Genomic DNA, 21,696 nt, shown 5'->3' with positions numbered 1-21,696 from the left:
TAACTTACTTCTGACAACTTCCAAACAGTTAACATCTTGAGTGTAATGTCATACAGTATTTCATTTGATTAAGTTACAATGAATTTTGCACTGATCATCTGCTGAGAAGAGAAATGTTTCTTGCCAGTTATCATCTATACAAATCTATATACCTCACTCATGCCTTTCTGGATAATCCTTTTCACTGCTTTTTCTGTGGCAGCAGTGTTTTCTGTCAGTGTCTTTACCACAGGTTTAACTTGTTTCTTATTGGAAAAGTCCATAAATACTTTGTTTGCCATCTCAGTCTCAAAACGATACAGCAATAAGACAGGAGTAGTGGCTGAGCTCTGTTTATACATTGCGTTAAAATCTATTCCAACATCACCATAATACCTTTGAAAAGATAACATAACTTGTACGGTCTTGAAAGATTTTCATGAAATTTTGTACAAAGACATTGAGTGTCAGTCTCTGTAAGAATCAGGCAGAGGGTGAAACATGATATGAAAAAAAACATCATTTTGATAGTGTAATTTTACTATTTGCACCATCAGAATCAAGGAAAGAAGACAATATTTTCCATATCATGTTGGTGCAATGAGCTATAATTTCATTGAAATGTGCTGAAAATGAACATTTCAAGGGCAGTTAACTCTGTCAAAAACCTAATTTTACTTACAATCTACTGAAAAAATTTCTGAGCAAAGCCAGTGATGCAGAGACCAAATAATGGCCTTTTTAAATACAGAAAGTATCCTTGAGTGACATTACATTGTCAGACCGGTGGGGTTTTCACATGAATGTTTCTGATTTTTCCCATTTTGCCTGATTCTTACAAACATTTACACTTAATGACCAAAAAAAAAAAACAAAAAAACCCCAAAAAAAACAAATATTACATGTTGCTAGACATAAATCAACATGTGATTACAGTAACAGTGTTCTCCATTCTACATTGTTAAAATAGACAGTGAAGATTTTTTTTCACAAAGTTATTAGAAAGTTAATTAGAATAGCAACAAAATTATCATTTAAATATTTTCATTACAATAATGGAAACATGAACAAAACCCCATGAGTTAATTATTAACTGGCAACTATTTAAACATGATTTTAATAACACAGCTACTGAAAGTTAAAGAGCAAGGCATATAGCAATTTTGAGAGACTACTGAAGCCAAAAAAATCCCCAGTTAGCTAGGACAAGGGACAAATTGCCACTTTCCTATTTTGTGCAAATTGGAAGTAATATGTGTCTATACAATTTTAATATTTTTGTTGGTAAGAAGATGGGTTGGTTTTGGCAAAGTAAAGTGGTCTTTAAACTATTCTAAAAACCAATTTTGTCTAAAGTATGAACTTTTCATTTTTGTCTATTCTTTTTTTACATTTATTTCTTTAAGTAATTTAGTTATTACTTTTATTTGAAAAAAGAAACATTTGGTATTGTATAACAATTTATCTAATTTTTTTCAGTAAATTCCTCTATACTTGTATATAGTTTGGGTGTAGATCTATATTGTAAATTTGCTGTGCAACTTTACTCACAGTATAAAGCTTCTACCAATGTCTACAAGATGTTTTTTTTCTAATAGAAGAATTCATCAGACAATCAGCTGATATTTAAAAGCTAGAAGGGGAGATATCTAAAGAATACAATTAAGTTACACTACATGGGGGAATTAACAGATGTCAAATATCATCTTCCTATAAAAGTCATTGTTTGTAACCTAAAATATTATGACAATATCATTTAACATAACAATGAAAATAAATAGCAATTATAGCTTCTCAGTCTTAACCTGGAGCTGGGTCACTCATTAAAACTTACATGTGTTACAAAATTGTGCCAATACAGCTCTCACATAGATTAGCAACTCCCTCTACAGCTATTGAAACTATCACCTTAACACCATCAAATTTATAATACTTTAAAAATCACATTAAATTTGAAATGACCCCTAAGAACACCATCTTAATTTATCTGCCTAAATATGAAATTTCATCTCGTAACACAATGACTCAAATATGACAAAATCTATTGACTTTATAACCTCATAAACAAACCCCTAACAATGTGTTTACACTATTTTAAACAACATATCCAACAAATTTATTATCATTCACAAAGCAGCCCACACTATTGTTATGTGTAACACACAGCTACAGTGCATCAACGCTCTGACATGCTGTCACACACTGCATGCTGCTTACCAACGCTCAGAGGATTCCTCATCCTGATGTCTGATAAAACATTTAAAATCATTAGAGTCACAATTACTTGGAATTACAAAAATGTGATCAGTCGATACTTCTAGAGCCAAGTTCATTTAGAGTAACAAAAATGTGATCAGTCGATACTTCTAGAGCCAAGTTCATTTAGAGTAACAAAAATGTGATCAGTCGATACTTCTAGAGCCAAGTTCATTTAGAGTAACAAAAATGTGAACAAAACGAATTTTGTTCTTTTTACAACATGAGGAATGTATAACTGTCAGTCTTGTCTTGAAATTTTATATTGACTCAAGATATAGCAATTTATTAATAAATTTTAAAAAAGCTTTAGAATTGATACACAGGCTATATATACATTGATCAGTCATTTTTGCTTACTATTGTGTGAGAATTGCATTATTAATTAATAAATTAACATCATGCGATACTTAAAGTTATATTTACTGTTCCTTAATGGTGAAATTTCCAAACAAAAACATTTTAAATACTGAATATGTTCGTAAGTTTCACTTAATCTAACAATCAAATCTACACGAGGTTGTATGATACATTGTGCTGTGCTATATATTTCTATCGGCCTCAAACCATATCCAGGTTTGTCCAACAAGAAAATATGGCACAAATTATCATGTAAATGCTACAGACCAAATAAATGTTATCATTCTACTGAGTACAAGTTGCAAAAATGTGACGAGAAATGAGAATCATCTCAAAGCTAAGTACTAAATATAAAAGTATTTTGTCCAATAGCACTTGTCATTGATGAAAATGTGACAAATGTTGTTTGTGGATGACAAGATGAACTAGTAACAGACAAGGAATAGCCATACAATATTATAGCAGTACAGCTCCTCTTATAGTGGTATAACAAAGATATCTTATTGAAACTCTGTTCTATGCAAAATAAATTATTAATGATACCATAAAAAAAAATCCTCCTACAGACTTATTGAAAAAAAGAAGTTTAATAGAGCCTAATATGTCTAAATCCTTCATTTCTATCTATCTATACCTGCATACCCTATCAGTATCAATAACAATACAAATACATGATGCTAGCAATATTCTACTTGTTAAATACATGGACAGTGAGTTTGAATTGTCAGATATAAAACTATTTTGTGTACTTTCATTTCAGATAATATTGATATTACAGCACATTGATGATGATGTTCATGAGATAGAGTTAGTCTTCACTTGTTTGAATAGGAACCACCTAAAGAAATGTCTAAGATAGCTACTGGACAGTTGACAAGGAGATTTAAAACTTTCATCATTCCACATAATTTTATATTTATGTCTGAAAGAAAGTTTAAAACTCCTTTTCAATTGTCCAGTCAACTACCTGAGGCAGTTCATCAGGCAATAGCCATATAATCAAGGGAAGGCAAACCATATCAACTGAACACTATCATTGTTTGTGCTATAATTAAAGGAAAACTGAATGGCAAATGGTGTTTAATTTGACTAGGGTCTGTTATAAGGCATCGTTCAGTGACATTTTTATAAGGAGAAATCAAAACTCCCAGAAAAACATTCTGGCAGTTCTGCCTAAATTGCCAAAATTGGTAAAATCACTTGCATCCAAACAAAGTCTCTCTTATTTAAGTATTAGAAAGGCAATATCAGAGATAATATTCAAACTTAAGTAAAAGTACAGTCAAATGTTGTACATCTGATAATTTAACTTGTGATCCATATATTCAGCATTAAGCCAGCTATGTCTGTAGGGTTTAAATACAGAAATTGACATTACGTGAATAGATAATGTGTGAATTTATTTTGGTTCAGTCTTCGATTTCTCAGAAATGCGCTCCTAGAAAGAAACAATTCAATTTTACAAAATTCATACAATAGCAGAAAAAATTTTATTATAGAATGTAAAAGTGTGAAAAAAATACAAGTATGTAACAATAAAATACCACCAATATCTTAGACTGATATAAAGAATGGTATATATATGTACTTAATGTAGAATTGATTTGGAGGACTAAACAATATCAGTATCAGCTCTATACCTATAATTAAATACCGGTAATAATTTTTGACTTCATAGTGTTTAAAAGTTAAGACTATGATTAAAATCAAGCTCATTTACAATTTTTGATAACACTGTCCCCTGGAGGAGATCTGAAACCCATCCGATACAACTGGTAATTCAAACTCCATTATTCTCTTGAGTTATGGAGCTTATATGTAACTGATTCCAAATCATCAGGCATCAAAAAGTCGTAAGTTTAAAGATGATTGTAAGTAATGATGTCACAACAAAAATAGCATTGTGATGTCATAACTTACGATCAATTTCACAGTTTGAACTTTTTGTGACACTGACACCAGTATCCTATCTTCCATACGAGAAAATGAAATCAAAGATCTTTGTTTTGATTAGACTGTAAAAAATAACCACTAACATTGGATTTAGTGAATAGGACATTACACTGTGACATGTGATAAATAATGGTACAATTACTACAATATAAGAAAATTTCATTCAAGGTGCAATAACATCCCAAGAAATAAATCAAGTAAAAATCAAGATAAAACAATGAAAGCATCAAATCTAGCAGCATTCCAATTATAACATTCAAAAGTTAAAACATTAAAACATTGGAAAACATGAAAACATCGGGTATACTGAGGAAAGTATTAAAATAATTTAATTTTCTGTCAACTTACTTTTTACCAAGGACTCTGTTGATAAACAGAGTGGATGCTTGAATCAACCTATCGCTACGAGCAGCTCTCATTACACATAGCCATTGCATATTGGTGCAGTGCTCATCAAACTTGTCAGGCAAAACTTGAGTCTCCCCAGCAACTGTAATAGTAGGATCGGCAAAGTTTCTCCATGGAGACTCACGACCATCCTTTGGCATCTTGTCAAACATATCTTGGAACCACTCAAAGTGGGTAGCTAATACCTATGATAACAAAAATGAGGATGATTTTCAAGCTTAGACCTTTTCTCCCATGTGTAATAATATTGTGTGATTCTTTTTCATGTTCACTTTTTGACATTTTATGGTGAAGTATCGATCAACTGTAGTGCAATCTGTCCAAACAAAACACATTTTCAGACTGAAGGACTTGTTCAGCTTAGGCCATAATTTGCTTTAAACACATTTTCAGACTGAAGGACTTGTTCAGTTTAGGCCACAATTTGGTTTAAACACATTTTCAGACTGAAGGATTTGTTCAGTTTAGGCCACAATTTGGTTTAAACATATTTTCAGACTGAAGGACTTGTTCAGTTTAGGCCATAATTTAGTTTACAAAGTTTAAATTCCATTGAAACTGACAAAAAGGGATTCAGAAGGTTGCTTTGTAAAATAGACTTCTAGTTTATTCAGGGTTTGAAGAGACAAGGTTTCAATGTTCATACCTGCAAATTATGGAACTGTTCCTCATGCATCCAAGCGAAGGTATTTTTCTGTTGCAGGATTTTACTGTCCTGTGGCTGGGTATACCCAAGAGCTGACATCACCACAGATCCATAGTTTGGTGAGATAAGGAACTCCCTCTCTCCAACTCCTACATTACCTAGAGAATCTTCAACCTGTAAAACATGTGTGATGTTCGATTAAAAATATTTTGGATAGTAATAATAAACCAAAAGATAAAAGATAATATGCAAATTTTGAGAGTAAAAAACTTGCACACTAACTAATGTTGAATGATTGTTATATCTATGACAATATTCTAACAGACATTTGTGTCATTCTATAAGTACTTTTCATGTTGAGATAAATTTAAGCTTTTGTTTAGTTCAATACAAACAAATTCAAAGTTTGAAAACCTGTTTGTTCTTCAGTTTAATTAACACTGCATAAAATTTGTTCTTAGTCATTTATAGTGCTTAACCAGACAACTATAGAGCCAATATGATAAAATGATGCATCCTGTAAGAATAAGTTATACCTCAATGGCTAGAAGAAGTGAGAAAAGATGTCTATCTCTTTCCATCAATCCTCTGGCTACAAAGTTATGTGTGGTGTATGTAATTTTATCTATCATTGCCTGATCTTGAGAACTAAAAGGAAAGAAAAAAAACACATATCAAAGCAGTTCTATCTAGTTCATAAGCCTCCTTGCAGAAATCTAAAGAACCGACAAAAAAAGACAGTAAAAAGTTCTATTCAGCTCTCCAAAAATTTAATAAAATTAACTGAAAACTTAGATGCTTACATAGAATTGGCAAATTCAAATTTCACACATTACATATTTTGCCATACCACAAAAAATGATATTGATGAATACAATTACTTCCACAATAACAAACTAATCTTACGGTTCTGACTGTGTAATGGCACTATCAAATAGTCTGAGGAAACTGTTGAATGACATCTGATACAGAGGGCTGACTTCTCTCATGTATTGAGCTGTATCAAAACAAACAGCAGCTCTCACAGCAACATTCCTGTTGGTGTCAGAGTTCTTTGTCAACTCATTCTGTCTCTCTTCTACTCTCATTTGGCTGCAAATAGAGAATTTAAAAAAAATTTTGAAATGAATGACAAGATCGCCTGACCTCGGTTTAATTTTAAAAAAACTCTAAATTGAGGAATTCTTCAATTTCTTAAGTTTTTTTTTTGAAATCAACATTTTCAAATGACCTGAATGGTAAAAAAAAATGCATTAACATTTACGAAAACAAGCCATGACTCATTATTTAAAGTACAGCAGACCCATTTATACTTCTTTACAATAAATCATATTTCTGTCCATATTTTATGAAAATGAAAATCCTGAATATTGTGATACAGGTACTATGGATAGCCTCACAATCTGTAGAGCATAATTTGCAGTCAAATTCATAGTAAATATGGACAATCCACAAAGTTAAAAGCCTCTTGGTACAGTTTCAATCGTGCTAAAAAAAATTAACAGTCGTATAATACTTCACTCATACCTGTCGACAGCTTCATCATACATCTTTTTGAGGTCGGTCAGTTTTTTAGTGGCCGGTAGATCATTCATTAGACGTACATCACTGGATAAATTGTCTCTCAGTCGATTTTCTAGTCTATCCATTTCAATCATATTCTCTTTCTTTTCCTAAAATACAAGTTATGAATCAGTTATTAGTATCCTAAGCTTAATATGGAAATCTCTTCATTCATTAAATTAAACAATATAATAATCAGACAGAAGGTGATTCATGCATGTCAAAAACCCACCAAATTCAGTTTTATTTCTTGTTCAGAAACCGTTATAGATCATATAACCAGTCTTAGTTTTTCATTTGGGGGTTGCACTTTTGAGTTATAATTTATATAGATTGTACATGAAATTAGCACATTGCAAGAGTTATCATTCTTTTGATTTGGTTTCAATTTGGTTGATTTCAGTAGGAGATTAAAGTGTAATTTTCTCAAAAGTACAGAACTAATTTCAGAAAGGACTAATGCCGCACAAAAATATAGCATGTGTAGACCAAAAAGCATCTCTGGTTTTCTACAGTTTATAACAACAAAACCTATTACTCTAAAAGCCTGTCAGTACTATTATTTCTAATGTTCCAATTTTTCTGAGGTTTCTAACAACAAACCTACCACTCTAAGAGCCTGTCTCTCCTCCTCACTCCTCGATTTCTCTTTCTTGGCCTTGAACCTCTCCATGAGTTCTACCTCCAGACAATGTCTACTCTGTTGGAAGAACATCACAGTACAGTAGGCTGCCAGGACCTGAGGCACATTGTGAGGTTCTACTGTGGTGTGAAGGAACAGTCTAAATTTAGGATCACATTCAACCTCATGGTCTTCAACCTACAAAAAATTAAAAAAAAGATAAACATTAATGGCCATTACATTGAAAAGCTATCCTGTAATTGTCATTAATCATCATACTTGTTCAGGGCTGATTATTAGGCCTTATCTTACTCTGGGCCCTTAATTACGTTACATCAAAGGTCAAAACATGCCATAATACATCAGATGTATTGTCTGTTAAGGACGCAATGAAATGAAACACAATGAAAAAAAAATTTGTTAACATAACCTATTATTCTTTTTTTTTTAAATAGAAAACAAAAAAAAAAACAAGAAAATTTTTTAGTACTTACAGTAATTTTGAATCTTTGCTTGCCATGAATAAATTGTGAACAATTCTGTAGAGCATCGTTGAACCTCTTATCAAAGGCCAGTTCAGCCAAATCACAGTCTGTCACAAACAAGGGGCTCCCATCAGCCAAACAGTTCTCAAACTGGGATCTTATTTCCTGCGATAAACATATTGGAGGTTGGTATAATGTAACTTTCTGACAAAATCAGCCAAACTGTTGTCTCATTTGATACCGGAAATTCAACTAATGCATAGCTTTCTGTTATATTTTTCATAAATTAGGCATATCTGAGTTATAATAATCAGTGTAAATGGAGATCACAAGCTCTAGTCTTTCTTTGTTGTGTTATCCAACCAAAACATGGACATTTGTCACAAGTGATTTATGATTTTGCAATTTAATGTCACAATGACAGGGAAATGATGGAGACATTATCTTAAACCATATGCAGTTTGCCTGTAAAATGCAATGTTTTATGGAAGAAATAGATACATACTCTCATCCCTAATGAAACTCTGAGATTTCTTACACTCATGCAAAGGACCTATAATTCTCTTGGATTCTTTTGCTTTTTTTATTAGTGTTTTTTCATGCTTTAAGTTTGCAACTATCAATGAATTTTAAAACTGATTTTAAAATTCCAAGATGCTGACATGTATGATCATATATTCTACAAACCAACTGTAAATGTTGTCAATAAATCATCATACTTACACTATATCTGACAATCACAAGTCCTTTGTCTTTCTTGTAATGATAGAGCCAATCCAGGACCCTACTGGTTGGATCACAGATTAGAGGCCAGGCATTAACATAGTCCTCCTGCATCAAGAATGCAGCATTCTCTAACATCAAGGGTGTTGTTGGCAACTGTTTGATCTCTAGTTCCATCAAGTCCAGCTATAATAGAAAAACACAAATTAAAGAACTTTCCCTGCGTTTTCTTTCTTCCAAATTTGACTGTAGCAATAGGGGACTTCATCATAGAGGTTAAAAATAAAATCTGAATTTAGTCACTTTCAGAATGAGTGGTAATGGAAAAAATACCAAACTGCTCAGGAAAGACATTTTCATTCTTTCCTAGCAAAAAAGTGCATGTTGCATAAAACTATGACAAGATGCTTTATTCCATTTAAAAGGGAGAAAAATGCAAAATTAAAAAAAAAAACAAGAAAAACTGATAATTAGAAAAAATTTCATTTTCACAGAATATGCTGCTCTGGATTCCACTAACAAAACGTCAAATTTCCAGTTCATTTCAGCTGTTATTTTAAAAATATATAAGCATCTGAATTTTACATTCAAAAAAAGAAATTGTGAGTGGTGAATTTCTCCTGCTGCTGGGTATACTTCACAAAATAAAATTTGCAAACCATTGAGGTTCAGATATGGATATATTTATAGCAGAATGAAAGCATTTATTGGCTGACAGTGGACCATTACTTACTGGTTTACAGAGGAAATCAACTAAGGACATCTCCTTAAACAAAGCCCTCTTTGCCATTGGTAATCCATGGTGTTCACACACTTGCATGAAAAATTCTCCCATTCTCTTCCTGGTGAAAAGAAATGGTAAAAATATATATAAATATTATGGGGTTATAAGGTATTTAAAACAAATTCATTTACTATTCTGCCAACAGTTTGACTTAAACCATAAACAAGAACAATTGGATTTTGGCTTTAAAATCTGACAGTAATTACTAAGCAGCACGAGCAGCCATATATTAGTCTATTCTTTTGAGTCAAGTTTCATTTGCTCAGTTTTCCAAAAAAAATCACTTAAAACTTGCTAATGTGAAAAAGAAGACCAGGCAATACATAAGGAACTACCTATATGCCAACACAGTTTTTGAGTTGTACATGTATACAACTCCTTCCATATATTTCAAACAGCAAATCAAAGCCATACTGGTACCTTGTATCAATATTTGCTGATCCACAGTAGACAAGGAAAGCTGCAGCAGTAATACAGTTAGCCAATAACAAATCATTACTATCATTCTCTTTTACAAATCTTCTCCAGTCTAACTCTTGGAGTTGTAAACTGAAAATAAAAACATCAAACTTAAAATTTAAAATTCAAGGATTCAAACATTCAGACTAATCCCACAGTATTTTCCTGTTAGTACAGCTAACTTCCTTTGTTTTATGCATTCAGTCAAATATACGCAATAACAGTTTCACATTTTCCAGATCATTCACAACTCACTCTCATTAATTTAATTCAAATTTAAACATGCTCACTGAAGGCTTGCAATATTCAATGCGATAGACATCAGTGATCTATGTGATCAATTTACCTATCAATTAAATCTGTTGCAGCCTTCAGTCTCTGATTCATTGAAGTCAGTTCTGTTTCCAGGTTGTGTTTTTCTGTTACTGACTCATCAAACTGTTGTTGTAAGTTGTTGACATCATCTTGCAGTTTCGGCAAATCGTCCTCAGAATATTCTTGCTCTGGCTCTGGAGTAGGGGTACGCTTATCATGCTCTTCTCCCTATAAATGAATGAACAAAACAAAATCATTTTTGAGAAAAATAAACCATATTGTCTCCATTTATTATTGCATTAGAAGCAGGAACGTACATATATAGTTTGTAAAGAGGTAGTTCTGCTATTTAATAATCTACAAGCATACTGGAATCAATATTTAACAAAGCAAGCATAATAGCTATTCTAAATAAGCCGTAACATTGCTTTTTTTTTTTCAATATATAACATCTACGGATCAATCTATTCTCATTAATTTGAAAAACAATGGAACAAAAATGAAATATTTCAACCACACTTTTTTTTTAATCTACCATCACTGATTCCCTCCTCACTCATACACCTTTAAGTATTTACTTCAATAGGACTACAGCATTTCAGGGGTAACTATGTTTTTAATGGATAGCTACACTACACTGAACTAGTATAATATCTACGAGGGAAGGGGTACAGACACGATATAACAATGCCACAGAAAAGAAAACCATTTTTTGCAAGAAATTTGTAGTTGATATCATAAAATACTCAATCATAGTATAAATTGGTACAACTGTGCCTATCAAACTATCAAAAATCTACAACCAGAGAGTAAACTAATTGAAACAAGAAGTCTATATCACCTGACAGAAACCTTAAGATATCACAATTTTCCAATGAGTTTCTTCATGTCAGTTAAATCAAAAGAAACATCCCATATTTTGTACAACAGCTTACAAAGAAACAACTCATCTTAAGAGAGCTGTATACATTATTTAAAATGGTAGAAAATAAACTAGTTTTATCTGATGAAAATCACAAACATAAGTAAGGAAAAATCAATATATAAACACAAAAAAAGTCTAAAGGAACCATTCAACCAAAACTCTCTAAACCAGTCTACTATCTATCATACTAGCTAATATTTTCACATTCCAGCTACAGGTATACAGAAGAAACCTGGTCCCAGCATATTAACATCTATACCTGTTTCTTTTTTAAAACATGCTGTAACTAAAATCATTAACTACATGTATTAAAAAAAATAAACATTCTTTTGTTCAAGGACAAATGCAATATCAAGGTCATTGGATGAAAAAGAGGCTAAAATAAATCAAAGGTGAAATGATACAGGAATGATACTGAAAGGAAGAACTATAAAAAACTATGACATGCATTCCAAAATACAACATACATACTGATCATTTTAAATGCATGAAGACAAAAATATTGTTAAATTATCTCCCCTTGTCAGAGTTTCTAGTGTATACAATAATTTCCAGTACAATAGTAATAAAAGCCTGTTTCCTTCAGACTAAAAATGTTGATAGGTTTTAGATCTTTCATCTTTGAAAGCAAAATTGAACTCTTCCTACTCAATAAAAACTTTTTAAGTTTGATCTTACATGATACATCAATAGAATCTAATACAAATTTCCAGATGCTCTCAAAACATGAAAATTTCAACCCCGCCCCTCCCCACCCCCAATCTATGACTTGGAAACAACAACATTATTTTTTACTTCAAGCATTTAATATTAACATTGATGTTACCCGTGAACAAACCTTATGCCTTCTTCTATTTTGGCTAAGTTTCAGTTTTGTTGAAATCTGTGTTAAATTACATATTAGTTTTAATTAAAACAAATATATTTAACCTCACAAACAGCCAAACAAAATATTTGTTAAGACGAGGTACATCAAAACAAAAAAATTAGGGAACTAAACATTTATTTTTAATATACCACAGCAAATTCATGTTATAAAGTGGTTTTAATACATGTTTTGTGTTTGGCAGTTTTCATTTTTCAAGCACTCATGTTGTATCTGCATTAATCGACTATATTTGATACTTTGTTGTTTTTTTTTTTTATATTTTCTTTCAACTTGACTTAAAAGTGTGGTTTTTCTAAATTATGAGGCCCAAAAGAACTCTTACGTTTATATTAATGAGGATTTAATACAGCTTTCCTACCAAGATAAAATCCTCTACACTAGAAGCTCATGCATTTTATATGCTGAAAACGAAGGCATGCAAAAGTTTAGAAGACAAGCATCTCTCATCTATAAAAATTAAACTGATCATAACATGCTGTAAATAGCATTTTAAAATGTTTCACACTTAAATCCTGTGTACCTTAGCCTTCTGAAGTAACCTCTTTAACCTCATCTGGCATGAAAAAACATCACAGTTAAAAACTTGATTTTTCAAGCTAGCTTCACTTAAAAAAAGAGTAAAATTGAGAAGAGCCACCTACAAATCACCAATCCACAAAAACAATGTTCTTAAAATACTTGAGTGACATACATGGCACTCCAATGATGTGTAACAAAGTAATTTAGAGGAAATTTTAAGAGCAAATTTTAACAAAAACCACACACTGTAAAATGGATAGAAAGTTTGAGGTAAGATTTGTAACACATACTTGACTTGACAACACAAGATATATGACTAAAACACATATTAAATAGCTTAATATATATGTGATATTACTCCATAGTGGGCTTTTCATTACCTTGGATTGTCCTCCTGAGTCCTGTATTAAGCAATTCTACATTTAATTTTAGCTGTGAGTTTTTCTTTTCCATATACTTTTATGTACAATTAATGAAATTGCAATGAGTGCCCACCTTTGCTGCAAATCAACCATTGGTCAAAAAGCATTCATATATGAACTGGGCTTATGCATTACATTTTACAGGATATGTTGAATTTAATACATATTTTTACAGAATATTGTAGACTTAAAAATATTTTGACAAATTCTTTACCAGGTAAAAGCATACATAAGAAATTCATAATAGATCATTTGTTACTTCATTTTATGGTACAGTGAAAATCTGAAACAGTGAATACTTTCTACAAAATGAAAGGAGGAAGCTATAGAAAAGTTGATGTGCAAAGTTAAAAAATACATCAATATGGGTTACCAACACCAGTAAAATAGTTAAATTAAAAATTTATTCATTCCATTAAGACCTAAGAAATCAAGTACATTGTACTAACATAACAGCCCTCAAGGTTATTTCCTTACCTCTTCTTCTTTCTCCCTCTGGAGCCTCTCATTTTCCTCAATCTCTCTCTCCAGTCCATGAAGGTTCTCTAGGGCAGCCTTGAGTGGACCACAGAGCCTAGAGAACTCTACAATAGCTATGGTATATTGGACCAGAGTAGCACAGTCTTCACTGGAGTATTTGGCAGCAGCTATGGTGATGCCTTTAGTATGATCTGGCGATGGGGATCGTTTCCTTGCAGTGAATTGAGTGTCTAAAGAATTAAACAGAATATTACATTATTACAATGGATTTAACTCCATTGCAAGTGTGTTAATTGCAAAGGAAATCAAAACATAAATGTATTTCCTATCTAACCCTTACAAAAAGATTCTTTTTATTTCCATTACACAAAGCAGACAAAATTAAAAAATTCCTCTCATTTGCTTTTCTTTTTAACAGTTCACTTAATTATGTACCTAAATAGGTAAAACTAAATGTAAATAAGAGAATTATCTAATGACATTTTACAAAAAAAATTTGTAACATTTACAAGTTAAAATGACCGTTTCTGTTATTGCATAAATGTATTGAACAATCTGACAAACAAGCTAGGTAATTAACAGGATGTATAGTGATATATCTATAATAAGACAACTATCTATGACATTGGTCATATGTTTATCACCATTTTACCACAGTGTGGTCTAATGACTTTGAAAGTACATCAAATTAGAATCCAATTTAAATCAAACCTTGAGCGTTGTCTAATAGAGTTCCCTCCCCTGTCACGCCAAGATTTCCTTCCTTACTAACAGTAAGGTAGCTTTCAACAGCTGAAAGAAAAATAAATATTAACCAATTATTTAACTTGTTGACAGATTTGGTGATAAAAATAAGTTGTGGATTTGAGAGCAAGCCGTGAGTAGGTATCAGATCTGATTTCTTAATGTTTTAGTGTGTCTAATTAGTAGAATATCAAAAATAATGTAAACATAGCCCTCATCATGACAGATAGAGTACAGAGTACCAGTAGCTTTACTTTACACATTCGAAAAAAAAGTTCAAAATTACATGTAGTTTTAATGGCAATTATCATACCTCTGAGGACATCATCATTAAGTCCATCTTCCCATGGTACATTATGTAACATATCAACAAACTTCTGTGAATCATTCATTGTCATCTGGATATTCTTCCACTGAGCTCTGTCAAATCCTCCATCTTTCTTACCTAAAAATTAATTCATAAATCAACCAGTTAGTAAATATGATATCATAAAGTATAATCTTAAAAAGTCAAACATCAAGTTGACTCTAACTTAATGATTCTACATATGAAAACAAAATATGAAGGCATGTGTGCTTTAATTTACTGAACTTAAATCAACTGTCTCCCAACTTGATTATTATTATGTATATAAAAACATCAATCATTATTGAACAAACCCTACCTCAGAAAGAAGTTCCTGTGACTTCAGACATTACGTACATAGCCCCACCTAATTTTTTTTTTTTTTAATTTATTTCTTTTTTCTTTTTTTTAAACTTAGTTTTTTCTTTTAACATTTGCTGCAAGTGAACATAAAAACAACTTCTGGTACTAGTAAAATGCCAAGGCAGAAAACGTACTAATTTAATTAAACTTTACTTTCTAGCAAAATAAAATAAAAACATGTTAAGATAACATATTACATTTATATTAAATAGGAACAAAACAGTGAGTTTTAGTAGCTCTGTATTTTTTAACCACAAAACATTGAAAAGTACCTAAGTCTGAGAATATTCTTGACTTCCACAGCCATTCCAATCAATGTGTAAGGATTATATGACCTCACAATCAGTTAAGGACATTTTCAAACTTAAGTAATTTTCTAAATTTTCTGGTGTCAGGGCTAGTGAATTAGAAGCATATATGTATATAGATGTATTCCTTGTGATTAAATCAACATTATAAAATTGTACATTATTCATGTAAATGACCAGATCTGTTTATCCATAATTAGATACACTTAAGGGATACAAGTTTTGTTATGGTGAAGATACAAGGTATTTGGTATGTATGTGTGAGCTTTTATCTTAAGTTTAATTTCAAGCTTGTGCCCAGTTTTTTTTTTTTTATACCTGATCTCTGGCCATCTGTTGGTAGCAAAGAAAACAATTTTACAACAGAAAAAGTAACATTTACCTTGATGTTGCTTTATAAATAAACTTCAGAAAAAGAATTTATCAAGTTATATACTTTTTCATCCATATAGCATTTCAAGTATTATTTCAATTGAAGAAATTTAAAAAAAAAACTGATTTTTTTTTAAATGAGCAACCAGTGTTATAACATAAATGTATTAACCAATAGATTTGCCTAACACTCAACAAAGTTAATGACTATTCACTTATATAACTATTCTAGAATTTATCTCATCTTTTTCTACAAGAACTTTTTTTTGTTTTTCTTTTAAAAGAGTTTTAGGTTTTTTATGTGATACTGATGGTGAAATATTGTCTTTACATATAGAGTAAAACATATCCATACATGTTAAAATTTAACGGAGCACATGCAAGTGTGCAAAATACTCAATAACAGACTACTAAGTTTATCTGACAATTTATTGCTTAAACCTTTTTTCAAATGAACAGGACTTATTCCTTGCAAATATGGTTGAACAATTGAAGTTCAACACTAGTAAGATAAGGACATACATAAGTCATAAAGATGGTACAAATACACAATAAATAAACACACACACAAAAAAGTCACGTCTACAGTTATTTTGTCCAATGAAAGAAAATCCTGTGTAGTAAGCGACACATTTCTCCCATACGTACTTAAAATGACAATGAATGAGTTAACGATAAATATCATAAATGAAGAAGAAAATTTAAAATTATTGGCATTAACATGAAATGTGTCAAAAATGGATCTATTTATTTCATAGAAATGTTGGTAGATAAATCCTATTTATCAAAGATCAATGCACAAAAGTTTCCTAACAGTTCTAACTTTTCATTAAATGCATGCAGAAACATTTTTGTATTCTTTCTTTCTTTAAAATAAAGGAATTAAATCTGTGCATAAGCTACCAGAGATATTAACCCACCCAGTCTTTCTATGAGACCCCCATTAAGGAAGTAATTTACTGCCTCCCAAATCATGGGTAAAATTTCCATGAACAAATTCCTGTAACTGTTCCCCACTTTACTTCAAAGAAGAAGTAAATAAGAAACTAAAAGTCAACTAAAGATAATCAGACACCCCTCTATTAGCCTTTAGTTTATCAAGTTGAAATGGAAAAAAAAGATGCAATTCAAAGTAAAGTTATTAATGATATTAATTAGTGAAACATTATTCTACGTAAGTGTGCAGTTTAAACATTGTAGATTACAAGAAACATAGAAAATTTGACCTTTTATACAAGAGAGTCTAAAATTGGTTATGAGTGTTAATCTACATTTGCATCTACTGTAATGGAACTACATAAAATAGCTTGATTTGAGAAAGATAAAACTGATGTGAGAATCTTTCTGTATAACATTGTGGTAAGTTTACCTTCTCTGTGGTCTAAGGAAAAAGCATTAAAGCATTAGCAATTAGTCATGATTGCTCTACTTGCTGAAGGGACAAAAAATACATTGCTATTTACTATACATATGACAATCTTATCCCTAGTATAACTTCTGTAGGGTTACAATCTTCACCGCCCAGGGTGATTTGTAAAGTTTGGGTAGCAAAGGTCAAACGTCAAATGACAAGAGTTTGCCCCTGTCAGAAGAAGTGTACTTGATTAATCCTTAAAGATTGAGCGTTGTTTTCTTTTATTCACTCTGAATCATCCATTTTATTGCATTGTTATCCTTGAATTTTTTTTAAATTTGTCTCTACCACTTTATTTCAAAAACAGAAAAGATTATCAAATTAAGAAAAACTACATTCAAATGTCAAAGGTTAGACAAAATAAATGGACAAAATTTCCTTTTTTTACTCAGAAGTAAACTCCCCTACTAAACTGGTTTACAACAGTACACGTATCACAATATCTTTACAACAAGTGTGATACCAATATCTAAGACAATTGATCTTTGATAAAAAAATTTCCACTTGTTAAAAATCCAATCTGCAACAGACTCAATCAAGTTTACATGGGATTTGAAGCAGGATTTATTTCAAGCATTAAAATTCACCTCAAGACTAAGTAACTAAATTCAAACAAAGCACAGATCCAAGATTATCATAATATCTATTTGGCTCTATCAGATCTGTTTTATCAGAATGAAATGAACATCTTGACATTTCCTGTACTTCTATTTAAATTTCAGTGGTTTTATAGGACTTAGATCATGCTTGCTAACTACTATTAAAAACAGTCTATCTTGGACAAGGAAATTTTATATATTTAAAGCAATAATCAGGTCAAAAGCTTAGGGAAAAATAAATAATTTACAATTGGTACTGTTCATCTGACTCTCTCTTGAAGAGTTGTGCATATCTTGAGAAATTCGTGCAATTTCTGAGCAAACTCTGCCAAATAACAGCATGCAAAAATTGAAGTGCAGGCCACACATGTTTCATGCTGTTCAAATCCAAATAATACATTTCAAATTCCAAAATCTGTGACTCAAAACCAGTGCAATACCACATTTGTAATATCAAATGCAATCATACACACAGGTATTCAAATTTCTTCAAAAAATTTGTTGTCACAATACTTTGTCCTGTCATATCAATTTTGTGTTAAAATTATAAAAATTGAGTAAAAATACATTGTGATATTCAAGCATTAAATTTTTTAATTATTGAGACACTGCTTTAAAAAAGACTATTTTAAAACAAAAACTCTTCCTGAGAAGTAATTGACAGTTAATCAAATTAATTCATGAACAGACGCACAGAGAAAAAATCGCAATAGCTACAGGCAGGTCAAAAAGGACAAAATTTTCTTGTGACAATAGTTACCTATGGACCATAACTTACCGAGCATAAATTTATCTAAGAAGAAATTTCAAATCAGAAAATAATAATCTTATCTGGGAAGTTAGTACAAATACACAAAATTGAAAATCTACAGTATAAATTAAGCTTAAAAATCTACTTTTGACAATGACATATTATCACAGATTTAAAATGAATCATTTTAGTAAACAACAGAAAATCGTAAACTGGATTAATAAAACCAAAAAAATAAAAGGCTAATAAATCTACCAAAAATCTGAACAAACCAAAAGTAAAAAGGTTCTCCTTATACTGAAAGCAATTTATCTATCACCATACCTTTCTTGACACCAAGCATCTTGGTACTACTGGAGCTCGATGACATTCTACTGGACATCTCATCCTTGCCTGTTGACTCCTTGGGCTCAGAAATTCTCTGGGATGGAAGACGTTTGCCAACCAACATCATCACCATCTCCATAACTTGGCCAACCAACAATGGTGGATTGCTGAACTGACGGATTCTCTCAATACATCCACGGTCAACTTTAGTTTTCCAGTGTAATACCTAAATATAGGCTTTAAAGTTAACAATACATCAAGTTTACATTAACATTCAGACCTCAAGTAACTACCCCCCTTCATTCTTAAACTATTGAATTTGAAATCCTGACTTTCTTTGTCTACAACTTACCTTACTATATCATAAATTTAGAAGCTTTTAAACTTATAATATAATTAAGGTTAGTTGACGACATAGAAAGTCAGGACTTCAAACTGCATCAAAACCTAAAAACAGTAACCTATCAAGCAACTTTCTTTTTGGTAACAATCAGTTCAGTCATATTCAATCGCAGATGTTTAGTCAACCACCATCAGACTGACCTTTCAAATTTAACCTTTACCTGCAATTGACTAATCCATCACATCTTCAAAACAGTAATGAAATCTAAACAATAATATTTCACACATTGCCTTGACCTCTGACTGACCCTACCTGTTGCTTGGCATATTCCAGGTTTTGTCTGCATTCCTCTACTGTTTTCTTGGCCTTAGCATGATCTTCTTTGGCCTTGACCTGTCTGTCTTGTAACTTCAGTTCCATCATCTTATCAAACTTTCTGTCATATTCATCATATTCCTCTGTAAAATAGAAATAAGCTTGGTCAAAAAAATTTCTATCAGAAATATAAGATGGCATAAATTTTATTTTCAAAGTTTCTTACCATGATCATTTGTACAAAATGAGGCCATGAAATATTAAAAAAAAAAAACAACAAAAAACAAACAAAAACAAACAAAAAAAAAACCTGTTGCAAAAATTTTTTTTTGAACATCTGACCACAAAAGTGAAAGGTTTGACCTAGCGAATTATAAAAAAAAATAACATTCCACAATTTTTTTCTCTCACAATAACAGTATAGTCATTGTGGTTAAAAGTATAAAGTTTGGCAGTTTGGAATTTTTAACCTCCACTCTTAAGTCTTAATTCAATTATTCACTTATTTCATCAGACAGTACAAGTTATACCACATAAGCTTTTGATGAAAAGGTGTCATAAAATAAAATAATCCCAAAAAACTACATTTTTTACCAATTAATAACAAATTTAAGACACAAAGTAGTCCTAAACATACCTTGTTCCAACAGTTCATCCTCCTGCTCTTCTTCTGTGTCCAGTTCAGTAAGGTGAAGATGTGCATCAAGAGACTTACTAAGCCCCACTTTAGCTTTAAGCTTTTCTAAAGCAGTAGCTTTAACAGTCAGTTTATCAAGTAAGTCTTCTGTTTTCTTGGTGGCATCCTGGAACTTTCCACTGATTGTCTTTATGGCTTTTCTCATTACTTTGGCATCTGATCTGGTTTGATCTAAAGTGGCTAAAACTTTCCTGAAAAAGAAGAATACATCTTCATGAGCAAATTTACAAATTTGTCATTTTGTCTACCTCAGACATGATTTTACAATGCCACTAAAAAAAGCAGAAATTGGCAAAATAAACATACAACATGCTAAAATACTAAAATTTAGTACAAAAGTTTATTGGAAGGAATAAGTAAAGAAAGCATCCTTTTATCTAGTAAGCATTCTTTTCCAAAGACTGATCTCTAATTTGTAAGTCCTATATCAACACAGTTTTCAAAAATACTATTTTTTTTTATCTTGAAAGCAGCATAAAACCATGAGTAAACCTACTTAAGTTGTTCTACATCCTGAGTTCTGTCTTTAGATTTATTGGTATACAGGCATCTGAAACACTCCATAAATCTCCTATATGTGGTAGGACCTATGTAAACCTCATTCTTGGCTCGATCTCCATCCTTTCTGTGTCTATTCCTGAAATTTGTATGAATGATTAAGTTTTACATATCCAAGGGATTTTTTACTTATAATTATTTGGGACTGAAATACTTGCTTCCTGTCCCTAGGGTGAATATGAAGTTTTAACCTACATCTACTTCAAACATCAAGCAGATTTTAAATCTTACTCTAAGTGATGTAAAATTAACAAAATATCATGACACTTTTGATAATTGTGAAAAAAACAAGTTTTTGAGTGAAAGAAAAAGCTTTCGAAATTTACTTCACTCATATAATGATATACAAATCTGATTCACACATAAGAGAGATATTCTTGCAGTTCTTACTTAATCCTCTCATGCAGCATGGTTTTAGAGTAAGGAAGGTTTGGTACTTTGACAGCCTCAATCTTAATCTGTTCTTTCTTCTTCTCATGGACCTTGATTTTATTGATTGTTATTTCAGGGCTCAGATCACCAGCCCAGGGTAGCTGGCGACAATCTCTCAAGACAAAACTGTGGATGTTTGCAAGGCATGTTGTTACATTCTCACTGAAAGATAAACAGGTGATAGAGAAATCATCACAGTATACACAAGGATAACTACTTTAAAAATGGAATATTACTGTATGAATATTTGATTATCAAAATTATACACCTCAATTTAAACTTTGTTCTCTATTACATATAATAGGGTTTCATGTGTACTAAGTTCACACATCATAACAG

The 21,696-nt window shown here is 31.4% G+C and overlaps 1 protein-coding gene across 1 annotated transcript in view; it reads right to left on the bottom strand.

Annotated features, from left to right (window-relative positions):
* LOC148614290 (uncharacterized) overlaps positions 1 to 21,696 on the bottom strand; it is a 91,656-nt gene that overhangs the window by 9,223 nt on the left and 60,737 nt on the right. Inside the window, exons 69-93 of the mRNA XM_088588342.1 lie at positions 21,316 to 21,519; positions 20,864 to 21,004; positions 20,308 to 20,558; positions 19,668 to 19,813; positions 19,010 to 19,238; positions 18,713 to 18,727; positions 15,868 to 15,882; positions 14,846 to 14,977; positions 14,500 to 14,580; positions 13,786 to 14,018; positions 13,267 to 13,287; positions 12,317 to 12,361; positions 10,585 to 10,781; positions 10,200 to 10,328; positions 9,729 to 9,837; positions 8,996 to 9,181; positions 8,282 to 8,437; positions 7,773 to 7,985; positions 7,130 to 7,275; positions 6,509 to 6,694; positions 6,139 to 6,250; positions 5,603 to 5,776; positions 4,897 to 5,141; positions 2,197 to 2,226; positions 153 to 375 (exon numbers count right to left, since the gene is read on the bottom strand). Coding sequence (XP_088444468.1) covers positions 153 to 375; positions 2,197 to 2,226; positions 4,897 to 5,141; positions 5,603 to 5,776; positions 6,139 to 6,250; positions 6,509 to 6,694; positions 7,130 to 7,275; positions 7,773 to 7,985; positions 8,282 to 8,437; positions 8,996 to 9,181; positions 9,729 to 9,837; positions 10,200 to 10,328; positions 10,585 to 10,781; positions 12,317 to 12,361; positions 13,267 to 13,287; positions 13,786 to 14,018; positions 14,500 to 14,580; positions 14,846 to 14,977; positions 15,868 to 15,882; positions 18,713 to 18,727; positions 19,010 to 19,238; positions 19,668 to 19,813; positions 20,308 to 20,558; positions 20,864 to 21,004; positions 21,316 to 21,519 — 3,619 coding nt within the window. The remainder of the gene's footprint in view (positions 1 to 152; positions 376 to 2,196; positions 2,227 to 4,896; positions 5,142 to 5,602; positions 5,777 to 6,138; positions 6,251 to 6,508; positions 6,695 to 7,129; positions 7,276 to 7,772; positions 7,986 to 8,281; positions 8,438 to 8,995; positions 9,182 to 9,728; positions 9,838 to 10,199; positions 10,329 to 10,584; positions 10,782 to 12,316; positions 12,362 to 13,266; positions 13,288 to 13,785; positions 14,019 to 14,499; positions 14,581 to 14,845; positions 14,978 to 15,867; positions 15,883 to 18,712; positions 18,728 to 19,009; positions 19,239 to 19,667; positions 19,814 to 20,307; positions 20,559 to 20,863; positions 21,005 to 21,315; positions 21,520 to 21,696) is intronic.

Source organism: Perna viridis, chromosome 6 (assembly GCF_037379345.1).
Source record: "Perna viridis isolate PV_CMFRI_1.1 ecotype Kerala chromosome 6, ASM3737934v1, whole genome shotgun sequence".
In the NCBI taxonomy this organism is placed as follows: domain Eukaryota; kingdom Metazoa; phylum Mollusca; class Bivalvia; order Mytilida; family Mytilidae; genus Perna; species Perna viridis.
This window is presented reverse-complemented; position numbering and strand designations above follow the sequence as displayed.